At 43.1% G+C, this 18,440-nt stretch overlaps 1 protein-coding gene across 2 annotated transcripts in view; it reads right to left on the bottom strand.

Annotated features, from left to right (window-relative positions):
- impa2 (inositol monophosphatase 2) overlaps positions 1 to 18,440 on the bottom strand; it is a 56,504-nt gene that overhangs the window by 26,044 nt on the left and 12,020 nt on the right. For both annotated transcript variants that reach the window (XM_041190537.1, XM_041190536.1), the window contains exons 3-4: positions 13,744 to 13,848; positions 12,001 to 12,046 (exon numbers count right to left, since the gene is read on the bottom strand). In XM_041190537.1, the coding sequence (XP_041046471.1) occupies positions 12,001 to 12,046; positions 13,744 to 13,848 (151 nt within the window). The remainder of the gene's footprint in view (positions 1 to 12,000; positions 12,047 to 13,743; positions 13,849 to 18,440) is intronic.

Genomic DNA, 18,440 nt, shown 5'->3' with positions numbered 1-18,440 from the left:
AGATTAGTTCCTCTACGTCCTTCCCACTAGTTGGCGGTCTTTAGGCTAAGCTGAGCAATGTAATTGCACCTTTTTTGTTCCTTAGCTTTAGCCAAATTGATTTTGTCCTTGAATCCTCTGGGACATCCTCTTTCTCCAGCATTGCAATGCTCTCCTTAACCACTACCACCACCCTTCCTCCTTTCCCTTTCTTTTTTGAACACCTTGTACCCAGGAATATTTAACATACATGCACAGTAACCCTGATTTAGACTTAAATAAAAGCAAAAAACTGCGGATGCTAGAAATCCAAAACAAAACTAAAAATACCTGGAGAAACTCAGCCGGTCTGGCAGCATCTGCGGAGAGGAACACAGTTAACATTTCGAGTCCGAATGACTCTTCAACAGAACTAAGGAAAAATAGAAAAGAGGTGATATATAAGCTGGTTCAAGGGGGGAGGGGGTTGTAGAGCTGGATAAAGGGCCAGTGATAGGTGGAGATAGCCAAAAGATGTCATAGACAAAAGGACAAAGAGGTGTTGAAGGTGGTGATATTATCTAAGGTATGTGCTAATTAAGGGTAGAAAGCAGGACAAGCAAGGTACAGATAGCCATAGAGATAAAAACAAAAAAACTGCGGATGCTGGAAATCCAAAATGAAAACAAAAACAGAATTACCTGGAAAAACTCAGCAGGTCTGGCAGCATCATTTCAACTCTTTCTTGGACTCGAACTCAAGTTCTGTCGAAGGGTCATGAGGACTCGAAACGTCAACTCTTTTCTTCTCAGCCGATGCTGCCAAACCTGCTGAGTTTTTCCAGGTAATTCTGTTTTTGTTTTTGTTACAGATAGCCATAGCTTGCTTTTCCTGCTTTCTACCCTTAATTAGCACATTCCTTAGATAATATCACCACCTTCAACACCTCTTTGTCCTTTTGTCTATCTCCACCGATCACTGGCCCTCTATCCAACTCTACGACCCCCTCCCCCCCCTTAAACCAGCTTATATTTCACCTCTTTTCTATTTTTCCTTAGTTCTGTTGAAGAGTCGTACGGACTCGAAACGTTAACTGTGTTCCTCTCTGCAGATGCTGCCAGACCTGCTGAGTTTTTCCAGGTATTTTTATTTTTCCTGATTTAGACTTCATGATTTCCTCCTTTACTCCGACTCCACCTATTAACTTACTATTCTCTATACTAACATACAAACATACGAATTAGGAGCAGGAGTAGGCCACTCAGCCCTCGAGCCTGCTCCGCCATTCAATAAGCTCATGGCTGATCTGAATGTAACCTCAATCCAACATTCCTGCCTATCCCGATAACCTTTCACCCTCTTGTTAATCAAGAATCTATCTAGTTCTGCCTTAAAAATATTCGAAGATTCTGCTTCCACTACCTTTTGAGGAAGGGAGTTCCAAAGACTCTCAACCCTCAGAGGGTCACTTAAATGAGCGACCCCTTATTTTTAAACAGTGACCCCTAGTTCTAGATTCTCCCAGAAGAGGAAACATCCTCTCCACACCCACCCTGTCAAGACCCCTCAGGATCTTAAAGGTTTCAATTAAGTTGCCTCTTACTCTTCTAAATTCCAGTGGATACAAGCCTAAGCTGTCCAGCCTTTTCTCATAAGACAACCCACCCAATCCTGGTATTAGTCTAGTCAACCTTCCCTGAACTGCTTCTAATGCATTTGCATCTTTCTTTAAATAAGGAAACCAGTACTGTACACAATACTCCAGATGTGGTCTCACCAATGCCCTGTACAACTGAAACATAACCTCCCTACTTTTGTAATCATTTCCCCTGACGATAAATGATAACATTCTATTAGCTTTCCTAATTACCTGCTGTGCCTGCATACTAACCTTTTGTGATTCATGCACTAGGACACCCAGATCCCTCTGAATCTCAGAGCTCTGCAATCTCTCACCATTTAGATAATAAGCTTCTTTTTTATCCTTCCTGCCAAAATAAACAATTTCACATTTGCCCACATTATACTCCATTTGCCAAATCTTTGCCCACTCACTTACCTATCTGTCACTTTGCAGCCTGCTTACATCCTCTTCGCAATTTACTTTCCTACCTATCTTCGTGTCATCAACAAATTTAGCAACCATCCCTTCGGTCCCTTCATCCAAGTCATTTAAATAATTGTAAAAAGTTGAGGCCCCAGCACTGATCCCTGTGACACACCACTCATTACATCATGCCAACCAGAAAAAGACCCATTAATGCCAACTCGCTGCTTCCTGTTAGCTAGCCAATTTTCTATCCATACCAAAATGTTACCCCCTGCACCATGAGCTTTAATTTTCTGTAATAACCTTTGATGTGGCACTTTATCAAATGCCTTCTAGAAACCTAAGTACAGCACATCCACCCTTTATCCAGAGCACATGTGACTCCTTCAAAGCTCTCCAATAAATTGATTAAACAGGATTTTCTTTTTACAAAACCATGTTGACTCTGCCTGATTGCCTTGAATTTATCTAAGTGCCCTGCTGTAACTTATTTAATAATAGTTTTGAACATTTCCTTATGACAGATATTAGACTAACTGGTGTGTAGTTTCCTGCTTTCTGTGTCCCTCCCTTTTTGAATAAATGAGTTATATTAGCTATTTTCCAATCTAATGGAACCTCCCCCAAATCCAGGGAATATTGGAAAATTAAGACCAGTGCATCAACTATCTCACTAGCCACTTCATTCAAGAACTTGGAGTGAAGCCCATCTGGACCTGGGAATTTGTCAGCCCAAAGCCCTGACAATTTGCTCAATACCACTTCCTTGTGATTGTAATTTTCCTGAGTTCCTCCCTCCCTTGCATTTCCTGATTTACAGCTATTTCCGGGATGTTACTTGTGTCCTCTGTAGTGAATACCGAAGCAAAATACCTGTTTAATTCATCCTCCATCGCCCTACTTTCCATTATCAATTCCCCAAACACACTCTCTATAGGGCCAAGGCTCACTCTGTTAACTCTTTTCTTATTTAAATATCTATAGAAACTCTTAATATCCGTCTTTATATTACTAGCTAGCTTTCCCTCGTGCACTAATTTTTTCCTTCTTATTAATCTATTTGCCATTCTTTGATGTTCTTTATATTCTTTCCAATCTTCTGACCTGCCACCTGTCTTTGCACAATTATATGCTTCCTCTTTAAGTTTGATACTATCTTTAACTTTTTTAGTTAACCACAGATGATGGGCCCTCCCCTTGGAATTTTTCTTTCTTATTGGAATGTATCTATTCTGTGCATTCTGAAATATCCTTTTAAATGTCTGCCTCTGAACTTCTATTGACTTATCCCTTAACCTCATTTGCCAGTTCATTTTAACTAGCTCTGCATTCATGCCCTCATAATTGCCCTTATTTAAGTTTAAAATACTAGTCTTGGATGCACTCATTTCTCCCTCAAAGCGAATGCAAAATTCAATCATATTATGATCACTGCTACCTAGGGGTGCCTTCACTAGGAGGTTATCAATTAATCCTTTCTCGTTGCTCCAAAAGACCATAAGACATAGGAGCAGAAATTAGGCCATTAGGCCCATCGAGTCTGCTCCGCCATTCAATCATGGCTGATAAGTTTCTCAACCCCATTCTCCTGCCTTTCCCCGTAAACTTTGATCCCCTTACCAATCAAGAACCTATCTATCTCGGTCTTAAATACACTCAATGACCTGGCCTCCACAGCCTTCTGTGGCAATGAATTCCATAGATTCACTACTCTCTGGCTAAAGAAGTTTTTCCTCATCTCTGTTCTAAAAGGTCTTCCCTTTACTCTGAGGCTGTGCCCTCAGGTCCTAGTCTCTCCTACTAATGGAAACACCTTCCCCACGTCCACTCTATCTAGGCCTTTCAGTATTCTCCAGTAAGTTTCAATCAAATTCCCCTCTCATCCTTCTAAACTCCATCGAGTATAGACCCAGAGTCCTCAAACGTTCCTCATATGTTAAGCCTTTCATTCCTGGAATCGTTCTCGTGAACCTCCTCTGGACCCTCTCCAGGGCCAGCACATCCTTCCTGATATACGGGGCCCAAAATTGCTCACAATATTCTAAATATGGTCTGACCAAGGCCTGATAAAGCCTCAGCAGCACATCCCTGCTTTTATATTCTAGTCCTCTCAAAATAATTGCATTTGCTTTCCTAACTATCGACTCAACCTGCAAGTTAACCTTAAGAGAATCCTGGACGAGGACCCTCAAGTCCCTTTGCATTCCAAATTTCTGAATTCTCTCCCCATTTAGAAAATAGTCTATGCCTCTATTCTTCCTACCAAAGTGCATGACCTCACACTTCCCCACGTTGTACTCCATCTGCCACTTCTTTGCCCATTCTCCTAACCTGTCCAAATCCTTCTGCAGCCTCCCTGCCTCCTCAATATTACCTGTCCTCCACCTATCTTTGTATCATCTGCAAACTTAGCCAGAATACCCTCAGTTCCTTCATCTAGATCATTAATGTATAAAGTGAAAAGTTGTTATCCCAACACTGACCCCTGCGGAACTCCACTAGTCACCGGCCAGCATCCTGAGAAGGACCCCCTTATCCCCACTCTCTGCCTCCTGCCAGACAGCCAATCTTCTATCCATGCTAGTACCTTGCCTCTAACACCATGGGCTCTTATCTTACTGAGCAGCATCCTGTGCGGCACCTTGTTAAAGGCCTTCTGGAAGTCCAAGTAGATAACATCTATTGGCTCTCCTTTGTCTAACCTACTTGTTACCTCCTCAAAGAATTCTAACAGATTTGTCAGGCATGACCTCCCCTTGACGAAACCATGCTGACTTTGCCCGATTTTACCATGCACTTCCAAGTATTCTGAAATCGCATCCTTAATAATGGACTCCAAAATCTTACCAACGACCGAGGTCAGGCTAATCGGCCTGTAATTTCCCGTCTTTTGCCTCATTCCCTTCTTAAACAGGGGGGTTACATTAGCGATTTTCCAGTCCTCTGGGACCCTCCCTAACTCCAGTGATTCCTGAAAGATCACCACTAACGCCTCCACTATCTCTTCAGCTATCTCCTTCAGAACTCTGGGGTGTAATCCATCTGGTCCAGGTGATTTATCCACCATCAGACCTTTCAGTTTACCTAGCACCTTCTCCTAGGTAATGGCCACCATATTCACCTCTGCCCCCCCCGACTCTCTTGAACTTTGGGTATGTTACTCGTTGTCTTCCACCGTGAAGACTGACGCAAAGTACCTATTCAGTTCCTCCACCATTTCTTTGTTCACCATTACTACTTCTCCAGCGTCATTTTCCATTGCTCAATACCAGAATGTGCTGTTCTAAGAAACCATCCTGAAAATATTCTGTGAACTCATCTATGTTATCTTTGCCCATCTGATTTTTCCAGTCTATATGTCGATTAAAATCCCCCATGATTATTGCTGTACCTTTCTGGCAAGCTCCCAATATCTCTTTTTTCATACTCTGTCTACTGTGTGGTTACAATTAGAGGGCCTGTACACTAATGCCACAAGTGACTTCTTGCCTTTATCATTCTTCATCTCAACCCAAACCACTTCTATATCCTGGTTTCCTGAACAAAGGTCATCCCTCTCTAACGTGCTAATACCATCATTAATTAACAGAGCCACCCCTTTCCTAACTTCCTGTCCTTCCTAAATGTCATGTAGCCTTCAATATTCAGGTCCCAATCTATGTCATCCTGTAACCAGGCCTCTGTAATGGCTATCAGATTGTACTTATTTATTTCAATTTGCACTTTCAGCTCATCTGTTTTGTTTTGAATGCTACGTGCGTTTAGACACAGAGCCTTTAGTTTGTCCTTTTACTATTTTGTAGCATCTAGCCTTATCTGCTGATTTACTCTTAGATTTGTACTCTCTGTCCCCTCCTGTCACAGTCTGTTTATCATTTCTCATATTAATAACTTTCACTCTTGCCTTATCTCTACTCTTTGGCTTACCATATCTTCCCTTGACCTACTATTCAGTTTAAAACCTTCTCAACTTCCCTAGTTAGATGACTGCCAAGGACACCAGCCCCAGCATGGTTCAGGTTTAGACCATCCCAACAGCACGGATCACACTTTCACCAGTACTGGCGCCAGCGCCTCACAAACCAGAACCCACTTCTCCCTCACCAGTCTTTGAGCCACGCATTAATTTCTGTAATCTTATTTGTCCTCTGCCAATTTCCACATGGCTCAGGTAATAATCCAGAAACTATTACCTTTGAGGTTCTGCTTCTTAACTTGGTGTCTAGCTCATCATACTGACTATACAGCGCCTCTTTCCTCATCCTGTCTATGCCGTTGGTAGCTACACGGACCACGACGACTGGATCCTCCCCCTCCCACTGCAAGTTCCTCTCCAGCCCTGAGCAGATGTCCCGAACCCTGGCACCAGGCAGGTAACAAAGCTGTCTGGACTTGCTCAGACAGAGAACACAGTCAATCCCCTTTACTATACTCTCCCCTACTACTACTACTGCCACTACATTCCTTTTTGCTCCGCCCACTTGGATGGCTTCATGTACCACGGTGCCATGGCCAGTTTGCTCGTCCACCCTACAGCCCCTACTCTCATCCAAATAAGCTGAGGGGATCTCAAATTTATTGTACAATTGTAGAGGCTCACAATCCTGCCCTCTGGGTCCCCTTACCTGCCTCACTCACAGTCACACCCCCCTGTCCCTGGCCACTGACCTATCCTAAGTGGTGTGACTGCCTCCTGGTATAAGGCATCCAGGAAACATTCCCCTTCCTTGATGTGTTGCAGAAGCCCCACTCCAGGACTTGGGAACAACAATCTAGGTTGACACTCCAGTGCAGTACTGTGGGAGTGCTGCACTGTCAGAAGTGTCCTCTCTCAGGTGAGAGGTTAAACTGATGCCCCATCAGCCCTCTCAGATGGGGGGTAATAGATCCCATGGCATTACTTTGAGGAAGAGAAGGGGCGTTCTCCCTGGTATCCTCACCAATATTTAACCATCAACCTCACAAAAGCAGACTGCACTTCAAAAGTACTTCACTGGCTGTAAAGCACTTTGGGACATCCAGTGATGCGGAAAGGTGCTATATAAATGCAAGCCTTTCTTTCCTTCTTTAACTCATGATTAGACACCTCATTCAGACGATTCATGCTGGGTAGAATTCACAAGAGGGTAAAATGAACATGATTTGTAAAGGAATAAGATTAACAGCATTTTCCTAGGTTTTCAATCACTGTTTTGTTCCACGCCAGTTTTACCCTCCTGCTTTAGGATGCAACAATGCAAAAGACATTTCAAATGTCCTACCTTCCCACTGGATCCTTCTCTTTAAATAGTTCTTCCTGTTTTATTCCTTTCACACTGCAATTCATCTCTCTAGTCTTCTATCTTTAAATCTAATTTATAAACAATATACATTTACATAGTATCTTTAACATGGAAACATATCCCAAGGTGCTTCACAGGAGCATTATCAGCAAAATATGACACAGCAGTTTTTAATATCTTCAAGAAACAACCTTACACAGACACAATATCTGCATGGTCATCCATATTTCTGTTACATCCAAGCTCGACTATTGCAATGCACCTCCTAGCCAGCCTCCCATATTCCACCCTCCATAATCTCGCACTTTTTCAAAACTCTGCTGACTGTATCCTGACTTGTGCCAAATCATGTTCTTCAACACTTGTGTTTGCTGACCTACACTGGATCAGTCCACCATCATCTCAAAATTAAAATTCTCATTCTTGTGTTCAAATCTCTCCGTGGAATTGCCCCTCCCTGTCTCTGTAACCTTCTCCAGTCCTATAACTCTCCGAGAACTCGGTGTTGCTCCAATTCTGGCCTTTTATATATCCCGAGTTCCTATACTCCACCGCTGGCGGCCGTGATTTCAGCTGCTAGACCAAGCTCTGGAATTCCCTCCCTATGCCTCTCTGCCTCTCTAGCTCTCTCTGCTTGTTTAAGACACTCCTTATAACATCACTTAGACTAAGCTTTTGCTCACCTGTCCAAATGTCTCCTTAGGGCCTTTTTCTTACATTAATGGCGCTACATAAAAGCAGGTTTTATTGCACGTCTCAGTCTGTGTCAGGAAGATCAAAATGTCCCACAGTTACAACTTAGTATGTAGCAATATTTGTTATGATCTCCCACAATTGTATATTTCCAATTTACAGTGACGAGCAACATATTCCTCCAACTCTCTTGTTTCCTAAATTCCTGCAAACAGACTCTGTTCTGACGCCTAGTTCTTTTCTCTGAGCCAAGTTTAAACTTTCACTTAAAAGCAATATCACCTCATCCCGATTCATTCCTGTTCTATCCTATCTGATGCATGTATAACCCTGCAGTTCAATTCTTCATTCCTAGTCTCTTCCCTTAAGACCTCCTCCGGAAGTCCCCAGCATCACAGATGCCAGTCTTCAGCCAAATCGATTCACTCCACTTGATGGTACTAGTCACTGCAAAGGCTATGGGCCCTGACAATATTCCGGCAATGGCACTGAAGGCTTGTGCTCCAGAACTTGACGCGCCCCTGGCCGAGCTGTTCCAGTACAGCTACAACACTGGCATCTAGCTGGCAATGTGGAAAATTGCCCAAGTATGTCCTGTACACAAAAAACAGGACAAATCCAACCCAGCCAATTACCGCCCCATCAGTCTACTCTCAATCATCAGTAAAGTAATGGAAGGGGTTATCAACAGTGTTACCAAATGGCACTTTCATAGCAATAACCTGCTCACTGATGTCCAGTTTGGGTTCCGCCAGGGCCACTCAGCTCCTGACCTCATCACAAGCTTGGTTCAAACATGGGTGAGAGAGCTGAACTCGAGGAGATGAGGTGAGAGTGACTGCCCTTGACATCAAGGCAGCATTTGACAGAGTGTGGCATCAAGGAGCCCTAGCAAAACTGGAGTTTTGGGAATCAGGCGGAAAACTCTTCGCTAATTGGAGTCATACCTAGCACAAAGGAAAATAGTTGTGGTTGTTGGAGGCCAGTCATCTCAGCTCCAGGACATCACTGCAGGACTTCTTCAGGGTAGTGTCCTCGGCCCAACCATCTTCAGCTGCTTTATCAATGACCTTCCTTCCATCATAAGGTCAGAAGTGGAGATGTTCGCTGATGATTGCACAATGTTCAGCACCATTTGTGACTCCTCAGATACTGAAGCAGTCCATGTCCAAATGCAGCAAGACCTGGACAATATCCAGGCTTGGGCTGACAAGTGGCAAGTAACATTCGCAATGCACAAGTATCAGGCAATGACCATCTCCAACAAAAGAGAATCCAACCTTCGCCCCTTGATATTCAATGGCATTACCATCACTGAATCCCCCACCATCAACTGGGGGCTACCATTGACCAGAAACTGAACTGGACTAGCCACATAAATAGTGGCTACAGGAGCAGGTCAGAGGCTAGGAATCGTGCGATGAGTAACTCACCTCCTGACTCCCCAAAGCCTGTCTACCATCTACAAGGCCAAGTCAGGAGTGTGATGGAATACTCCCCACTTGCCTGGGTGAGTGCAGCTCCCAAAACACTCAAGAAGCTGGACACCGTCCAGGTCAAAGCAGCCCACTTGATTGGCACCACATCCACAAACATTCACTCCCTCCAATACTGACACACAGTAGCAGTAGTGTGTACCATCTACAAAATGCACTGCAGGAATTCACCAAGGCTCTTTAGTCAGCACCTTCCAAACCTATGACCACTACCACCTAGAAGGACAAGGGCAGCAGATAGATGGGAACACCACCACCTGGAGGTTCCCCTCCAAGTCACTTACCATCCTGACTTGGAAATATATCGCCGTTCCTTCACTGTCGCTGGGTCGAAATCCTGGAACTCCCTTCCTAACCGCACTGAATGGCTTGCTAGACCACATGGACTGCAGCGGTTCAAGAAAGCAGCTCACCACCACCTTCTCAAGGACAATTAGGGATGGGCAATAAATGCTGGCCCAGCCAGTGATGAGCACATGTCGAGAATGAATAAATAAAGTTTCAGAAGGCCCAATTGATATTACCTCCCTTAGCATCACTTCTAATCTACATTATTTCTCCCAATGTTCAGAGATATACATCTTAGATCATGCCTTTGCTGTCGTCACCTGGCACCTTCCCATTTTAAAAATAATGAATTACCAAGATGTAGGTGTCACTGGTAAGGCCAGAATTTAGTGCCCATCGTAATTACCCCAAAAAGTTGGCGGTGAGCTGCCTTCTTGACAAATAACGCAGACTGAGACTTGCAACAAAAACTGAGTGGCTTGCTAGATCGTTTCAGAGGAACGTCAAAAATCATACACATTTCTAAGTCACACACAGGCCAGGCTGGCAGAGGACAGCACATTTCCTTCCTAGAGGGAAGCAGTTGGGTTTTTACCACATTCCAATAGCTTTACAGTCACCATTACTGACACTAACTTTTCCTCCCACACATTTAATTAACAGGGTTTGAATTCCCTAGCTGCCATGGTGAGATTTGAATTAATGTATCTGGATCATTAGTCAAAAACCTGCTGGATTACTAGTCCAGCAACATAACCACTATGCTACCATTCCCAATCCACGCTGTCATCGCTTGCTCCATTCCTTTGGATAAATCCTTCCCAATTTATTAATTATAAAGGTGCTTTCTCAGTGTAAACAGTGGGACAAGGATTTGACTATAGATTTTACGTGGTCTAGGGGCTTCCACCCTTATTCTTATTCTTACACCATGCATTCAGCCACACACTGAACTGCCTAAACATTAGATTTAGCGCACGACAGGGGGGCGAGATTACTGGAAGTCATTTTTAACCAATCTTTCTCTTAGCTTTTGAAATTCCCTTTGTGGGGTCTCTATTCTGCACTTAACCTATGTGACTGGTTCTCACATGAGGTATAAACTCGATTTCTCGCCTTCTTGGTATCAATTTTACCCACCCATTTATTCCTGTGCCAAACCCTGTCACTTCCCACACAAGCTTCCAAAGTTGCTATTAATCCCTATAACTATGTAGTCCTATGCAACTACAAGCACACCTTCTTTCTTAGCCATTCCCTGTTCTTCTTGAGCAACCAATTGCAGTCTAGTGTCAGTGGCCCTGCCTGTGGTTACCATCCCTTGCAGTTCCTTCTCCACACTTCTCAAATGCTCTAGAAGCTGCTAACCACATCTTAATCTTTGCAACACTGTTGCCCTGGATTCCAATGGTCACAAATTCATGAAAGGTCTTTTCTCCTTTGTGTGTAGTTAGTTGCTTCTCAAGCCTTGCAACTCAACTGGTCAGCACTTCAAGCTGACACACTCCATCAGTAACAGTCCAACATGGCCCACAATATTCAAGTTACACACCGTGGGCGGGACTTTGCGAACCGCCCGACCGCCGGGATCTTCCGGTCCCGCCGCAAGTCAATGGACTTCTGGCTGGGGCGTTGCCTCGCCCGTGGGGGTCCCGCCCACAACGGAGCCGGAAAATCCCGGCCATTGTAAGCCTAGCATCCACCACAACCATCTCAATAGAGAGCTGTGGCAAAGAGTGTTTAATTTTAAATTTTGCAAAATGTACCTCCATAGACCAATTCCTCAGCTCTAAGTGACGCAGCTCCAACTCTCTTAATGATTTCATGCTTATTCAAAATCCCATGCCACTCCCAAGTGCCTGAAGGTCCCATGTTTGATTATCTCGGTCTGCTTTGTTAGTTGGCTTCAGCTGATCTGAGAAGATGCTTGCCACAATTAGCCTCAGTGCCTCTGACCTAGAGGGGGGACAGCTATCTGCTCCTCATTGCTTTTCCAATAAACATATGAGATGGATGGAAGGCAAGTTTTCAAATCAGGCTTGTCAAATAACTTAGCGACACTCGCCATCCGTTCTCACAGTTTATTTGGGGCAGGAAGGCTGTGAATCTGGAATTGTAGCCCAGGAAAGAGTTAATTTCTTAAAGAGAGGAGGAAATTGGGGAGGGGGAGGAAACTGATGAAATTGAGATGCAGTCAAGGCAGAAGGCCAGTTCATCACACAATATTCTTTACCTCTTTTTTGACAGAAAGTCCAATAGAAACTGCCACCACCGGTGCTCTAAAAAAGAGAAGTCAGTGTCATAATTCTGGTTGATATAACAATGTTACTCTAGAAATTAAAAGAGAGGAAAAGCAATTGTTTGACCTAATGAGGAAATCCAACTGTTACTTAGGTTATGAAATTCATCTCAATAGAAAATGAGAAAATGCTGGCTTTTTTGCTGTGAAATTAAACAGCCACCAACAACGCTGCAAGAACATGCAGCTTTAAAATGCCCAAACTTGTTTCATAGTAATTAGCTGCATAAAAATTCAATCCTCGCACCTTTCATATTATGTCAGCTGTGGCTTAGTTGGTAGCAATCTCACCCCCTAAGTCAGTAAGTCAAAGGTTCAAGTCCCACTCCAGACACTTGAGCACAAATTCTACGCTGTCACTCCAATGGAGTGCCAAGGGAATGCTGCACTGTCTGAGGCTCTGTCTTCTGGATGAGACATTAAATCGAGGCCTAACTGCCCACTCAGGTAGGCATTAAAGATCCTTTGGCACTATTTCGAAGAGCAGGAGTTCTCCCCGATGTCCTGGACAATATTTATCCCTTAACCAACATCACAAAACACATAATCTAGTCATCACCACATTGCTATTCATGGGGCCTCATTGTGCACAAACTGGCTGCCACATTTCATATGATGTAACAGTGACAACACATTTAAATTACTTCATTGGCTGTAAAGTGGTTTGGAATACCCTATGGTTATGAAGGGTGCTATATAAATAGAAGCATTTTCTTTTCTCACTCAGTGTTGCAATTATTTCTTCATAACCTCTGTGGAATCAACTTCCTGTATTTGACATGACATTCTTCCTTGTTTTGTTCAAGAATTCACAAATAGTAATTGGTGTAATAATTACTCACGAAGCCTATACCCTTGTTAAAGGAGAAGGCAGCTCCAATGTATATACACATCGTTATCAGCAGCTACATATTAAAGAGTTACTTTCTTCTTTAAGAGTCAGAACCTGTACTGCCTTCCTTAGGATTGACCACACTGCCACTGCCACTCCCAATCTCTGTTACTAAAGTTACAGAGAAATTGTTATGGATGTTACCCTTTCCATACGAAATATGCTGCTGTATCAATATCTACCAAGTTTAGCAGTGATTTTAGTCTTTATATATATATATTTTTTTAATTCTTTCATGAGATGTGGGTATCGTTGGCAGGGCTAGTGTTTGTTGCCCATTCCTAACTGTCCTTGAACTGAGTGGCTTGCTAGGCCACTTCAGAGGGCAATTAAGAGTCAACCAAATTGCTGTGGGTCTGGAGTCACATTTAGGCCAGGATGGCAGATTTCCTTCCCTAAAGGGCGTTAGTGAACCAGATGGGATTTTATGACAATTGATGATAGTTTGATGGTCACCATCACTGAGACTAGCTTTCTATTTCAGATTTGAATCCACATTCCCAGAGCATTAGCCTAGGCATCTGGATTAGCAGTCCAGTGATGTTACCACTGTGCCACCATTTTCCTCTTTCAGGGGGTCAAAAAAACTACCCCTTAAAAATTTGCCAGCACTTGTTGTTTTACACATTGAAAAGCAAATATTTTCAACAGCAAAGGACAACAAGAACACTAAGCTTGTATTCCTGTGTAATACTTAAGCATGCATTCATAATCCAGTTTTGTATACAAGGTGGCTGGTTTCTTTGAGAAGGGCTGGAAATAATCTTTTGAAGCACAGATTATACCCGTGTACAAAGTTACATGTTCCATCGATGGGGTCTATTATCCAAGTGGGATCATCGGTCAGAATGCACTTTTCACCAGCTGCAACTGATTCTTCACCAATAAATCTGCAACAACAAACTTGATTCAATTAAAGGAAAGCCAATCACGCATTACATTATATATATTCATTCAGCTATACACAATATTATTTAACTACAAACTACGGCCAGAACTTTTCCCACATTGACTGGCTCAGCGGGAGCAGGTGGGCCAGTGGCAGAGCCGAATGCTGCCCGTAATCGGCTCTGCGCCGCCATTTTACAGGGGGTGGGCCATTTAAGGCCCGCCCAGCGTAATACGTGTGAAGTCGTGCTCAACAGGGGGTGAGGAGGGAAAGTCGGGGCCAGCGCTGTTTCATGCCTGTGTGCAAAAGAGCAGCTCTGTGCCTCAGGGAGATTGAAGTGGTTTGTAAAAACACCGACAGAAATTAAAAATTTAATGAGATGGGACATGTTTTTATTTTTCATATAAAGTTTTTATTTAAGTAGTAAAAGCTTTAGGAATCCTCATCTCGCTCATGGATGAGGTTTCCTAAAAAAACCTGAAGGCTGCTTGGCCTTTTTGCCTGCCCGCCAATGGCATTAATTAATTCGTTAATGGCCTTAATAGGCCTATCAGTTATCGGTGGGCATGCAGCCGACTCCAGCACGCGCTGGCCGATCGAAACATCACGATGACATCAGGACACACGCCCCACATCGCTGTGCATCAGCGTGTCAGGCCCAACCCTGCATGCCAAATAAAAAATCCTGGCCTGTATGTACCACAGTTTCTTAGTCACCAAATCGATAATTCAAGTCAAACTAAAATTTTTAATTATTTTATTACATAATTATTTCTTTCACGTAGCCATATAAATTTTGATCTGGCTCAGCTTAATATAAAACTGTACTGTAGCAGGATGATACAAGTATTCAATATTGAAGTTAAAACATGACAGAGTTCCTAAATAAGAACAGGAAATGAGCAATGCAGTTTCCCTGGTATTTTTAAACAAGGCTGCATCCCAATAATTAAGCCAGAAATATTCAAGTGTAACTCTGTAGAGCCCAGCAACCCCCACCTAATGTTATTAATATGATTCATTTGTAATGAAGGTAAACTAAATAATATAGATTGCAAGGGAGGAAAACACATTGGGACTGTGCTTATACTGTAGCTATTACTCCAAGACGCAGATAAGTACAAGATCATTTTGCAGCAAATAGCTTTGCATTCACATTCTCTAGTTGTTGAGTTCTGCCCTTCCAACACTTCCTATCAGTTTTAAATGTTTTGAAAAGTCCTATCAGCAGTGTCCACATCTTCCAAATACAATAGAGCTCAACTTCTATATATATAGTGGAAAAATTTATTAATTTTGCTTCCAATCTCCACCCCTCCATCATTTTCACATGGTCCATCTCTGACACTTCCCTTCCCTTCATTGACCTCTCTGTTTCAATTTCTGGTGATAGACTGTCCACCAATATCCATTACAAGCCTACCGACTCCCACAGCTACCTCGACTACAGCTCCTCACACCCCGCTTCCTGTAAGGACTCCATCCCATTCTCTCCGTTCTTTCGCCTCTGTCGCATCTGTTCTGATGATGCTACCTTCAAAAACAGTTCCTCTGACATGTCCTCCTTCTTGCTTAACTGAGGTTTACCACCCACGGTCATTGACAGGGCCCTCAACTGTGTCCGGCCCATCTCCCGCGCATCCGCCCTCACGCCTTCTTCTCCCTCCCAGAAATATGATAGGGTCCCCCTTGTCCTCACTTATCACCCCACCAGCATCCGCATTCAAAGGATCATCCTCCGCCATTTCCGCCAACTCCAGCATGATGCCACCACCAAACACATCTTCCCTTCACCCCCCCCCGGTGGCATTCCGTAGGGATCGTTCCCTCCGGGATAGCCTGGTCCACACTTCCATCACCCCCTACTCCTCAACCCCTACCTATGGCACCACCCCACGCCCACGCAAAAGATGCAACACCTGCCCCTTCACTTCCTCTCTCCTCACCGTCCAAGGGCCCAAACACTCCTTTCAAGTGAAGCAGCATTTCACTTGCATTTCCCCCAACTTAGTCTACTGCATTCGTTGCTCCCAATGTGGTCTCCTCTACATTGGAGAGACCAAACGTAAACTGCGCGACCGCTTTGCAGAACACCTGCGGTCTATCCGCAAGAAAGACCCAAACCTGCCTGTCGCTTGCCATTTTAACACTCCACCCTGCTCTCTTGCCTACAAGTCTGTCCCTGGCTTGCTGCATTGTTCTAGTGAAGCCCAACGCAAACTGGAGGAACAGCACCTCATCTTTCAACTAGGCACTTTACAGCCTTCTGGGCTGAATATTGAATTCAACAACTTTAGATTTTGAACTCCCTCATCCATCCCCACCCCCTTTCCGTTTCTTCCCCCTTCCTTTTGTTTTTTCCAATAATTTATATAGATTTTTCTTTTCCCACCTATTTCCATTATTTTTAAATCTTGTATGCCCTGCTAATCTTTCCACCCCAGCCCCACTAGAGCTGTACCTTGAGTGCCCTGCCATCCATTCTTAATTAGCACATTCATTTAGATAATATCACCACCTTCAACACTTCTTTATTCCTTTGTCTGTGACATCTTTTGATGATCTGCTCCTATCACTGCTTGCTTGTCCCTACAACCACCACCCCCCTCCACCCCCACCTTAAACCAGCTTATATTTCACCCCTCTTCTAATATTCACTCAGTTCTGTTGAAGGGTCAAGAGGACTCGAAACGTCAACTCTTTTCTTCTCCGCCGATGCTGCCAGACCTGCTGAGTTTTTCCAGGTAATTCTGGTTTTGTTTTGGAGTTCAACTCCTGTTGGTTTAGGCCAATCAGTGCAATCTGGGAGGAATCGTCTGAATCAGTGCAAAAGACTGGGGCATTTTAAATGCAAGTGAGTTATGTCCAAATCCACGTACGTTTGTATTTTCCACTGATTTAAGATTTAATTTGCTGGATCAGGCCTCACACACAAAACTGGTCATCACACCCCCACCCGCACCCCCATTCCACCAGTTCGAAATTGTGAGATTCCGTCAATCCCACCGGTTCGGTCATTTCAATTTGCGCTTGTTTTCCTAGGCACACATGCACATGTAGGCACATTTTAAATTGTTCATGTCAAAAGTATTTAACTTACTAAGAAACTGACTCGTGTACACCAATTAAACTGTTGCATGGCTCAGTATGGTTTTCCAAAGTCATTTTCAATCGGTTACTTACAGGTATTTGACTGGACACTCACTAAAACAGCACCTGAAAGTTTCCTGATTGTTTTTGTTTTGGGCACATTCTAACTCACTATAAACTCTTCTTCTGTTTATAAAATGTTCAGACAGTTCATTAGTTTTTTTTCAATTCAGCTTAATACCATAATGAAGATCAACTCCATAAGATATGAGGACAATGTGTTGCAATAACATTGCATGCAAGGAGGCTTACACCGCTCCCTTTTGATGTCAGTCAGGACGTACCTCTGAATTTGTACTGTCACTTCTGAAGCAATGCACCAACACCAGCAATATTTCACCAACTGTACATTCTTCAAAGACGGCCTCACTATATTCACTATCTTGTTTATATAATGAAGTAGGTTATACTGTTTTTCCAGTGAGTACTTAACCTCAGTATTACACAATCTTTGCAAGTATCTTCTATGGCTGCATATCTACTGGTGTAAGCGTGTCACGCAAGGATACGGATTTCTGCTTCACCACATGGGTCCCAAACGTGGATGTGGAGCTGAAGCTGGTTTGAGAAGGGGGAATGAAGTAATTTTCTTCCTAATTAAATCATAAGGCCACAGCAATGTTCAGCAGCAGAATCCCACGATCAAGGAGCCAAAAGCTTGGAGTGGGGTAGAGGAAAAGATTCTAAATACTCACAGAGGAAAGGAAAAAAATCTGTAATTGGGTTTTTAGAGCGAGGATTCAGAAATGCCACTAATGCCTACAGGAAGTTTAATTAAAAACGCAACTTCCTAATTTTGTGGCCTCTGTATGAGTAAATGTTTTACAACACAAATTGGCATTGATTAATGACAGGGAAAGATACATAAAACATTCAGATTAAAGACACTGGGGCAGGGATGAAATTGATTATTTAATTTAACCTCTTTGGTCAAGAGCTGCATATTGTTAAGTCACAGTGACATATCTGCAGCACCAAACTGAAAACTTATTTCCTCTAAAAATATTAACTCAGTTTTTGGAATGTACAGAAGCACAATGTTTCCTTTCTCATATTTATCATTTTTGTCAAAATGCTCATTTAATGTTACATAGCCATGCTTAATATCAAAAATGTCTATTTACTGGGGTGAAACCACAGGTTGTGTTTTAAAAGACTGAACAACAGCATTTCAATGACTTAAAACGGAAGCTAAAATGGCTGAATATTTTCATAACTGTATTTTAAAAGTTCTAAAACCATTAAAAACAGCGTTAAGCTGTCTAGAAGAACCCATCAAAGACCTTAGAGGAAAATGAACGACCCCATCTCCTGACCTATTCACAAACCATTCGGACAGTACCTATGTATTCAACTGGGTGGGAAACAAGCCATTGGATGCAATCAGTTTGGACAACAGACCCTTAATGAGAAAGGAACTTGTCCAGCCATAATCTAATCATG

Source organism: Carcharodon carcharias, chromosome 6 (assembly GCF_017639515.1).
Source record: "Carcharodon carcharias isolate sCarCar2 chromosome 6, sCarCar2.pri, whole genome shotgun sequence".
Lineage (NCBI taxonomy): Eukaryota > Metazoa > Chordata > Chondrichthyes > Lamniformes > Lamnidae > Carcharodon > Carcharodon carcharias.
This window is presented reverse-complemented; position numbering and strand designations above follow the sequence as displayed.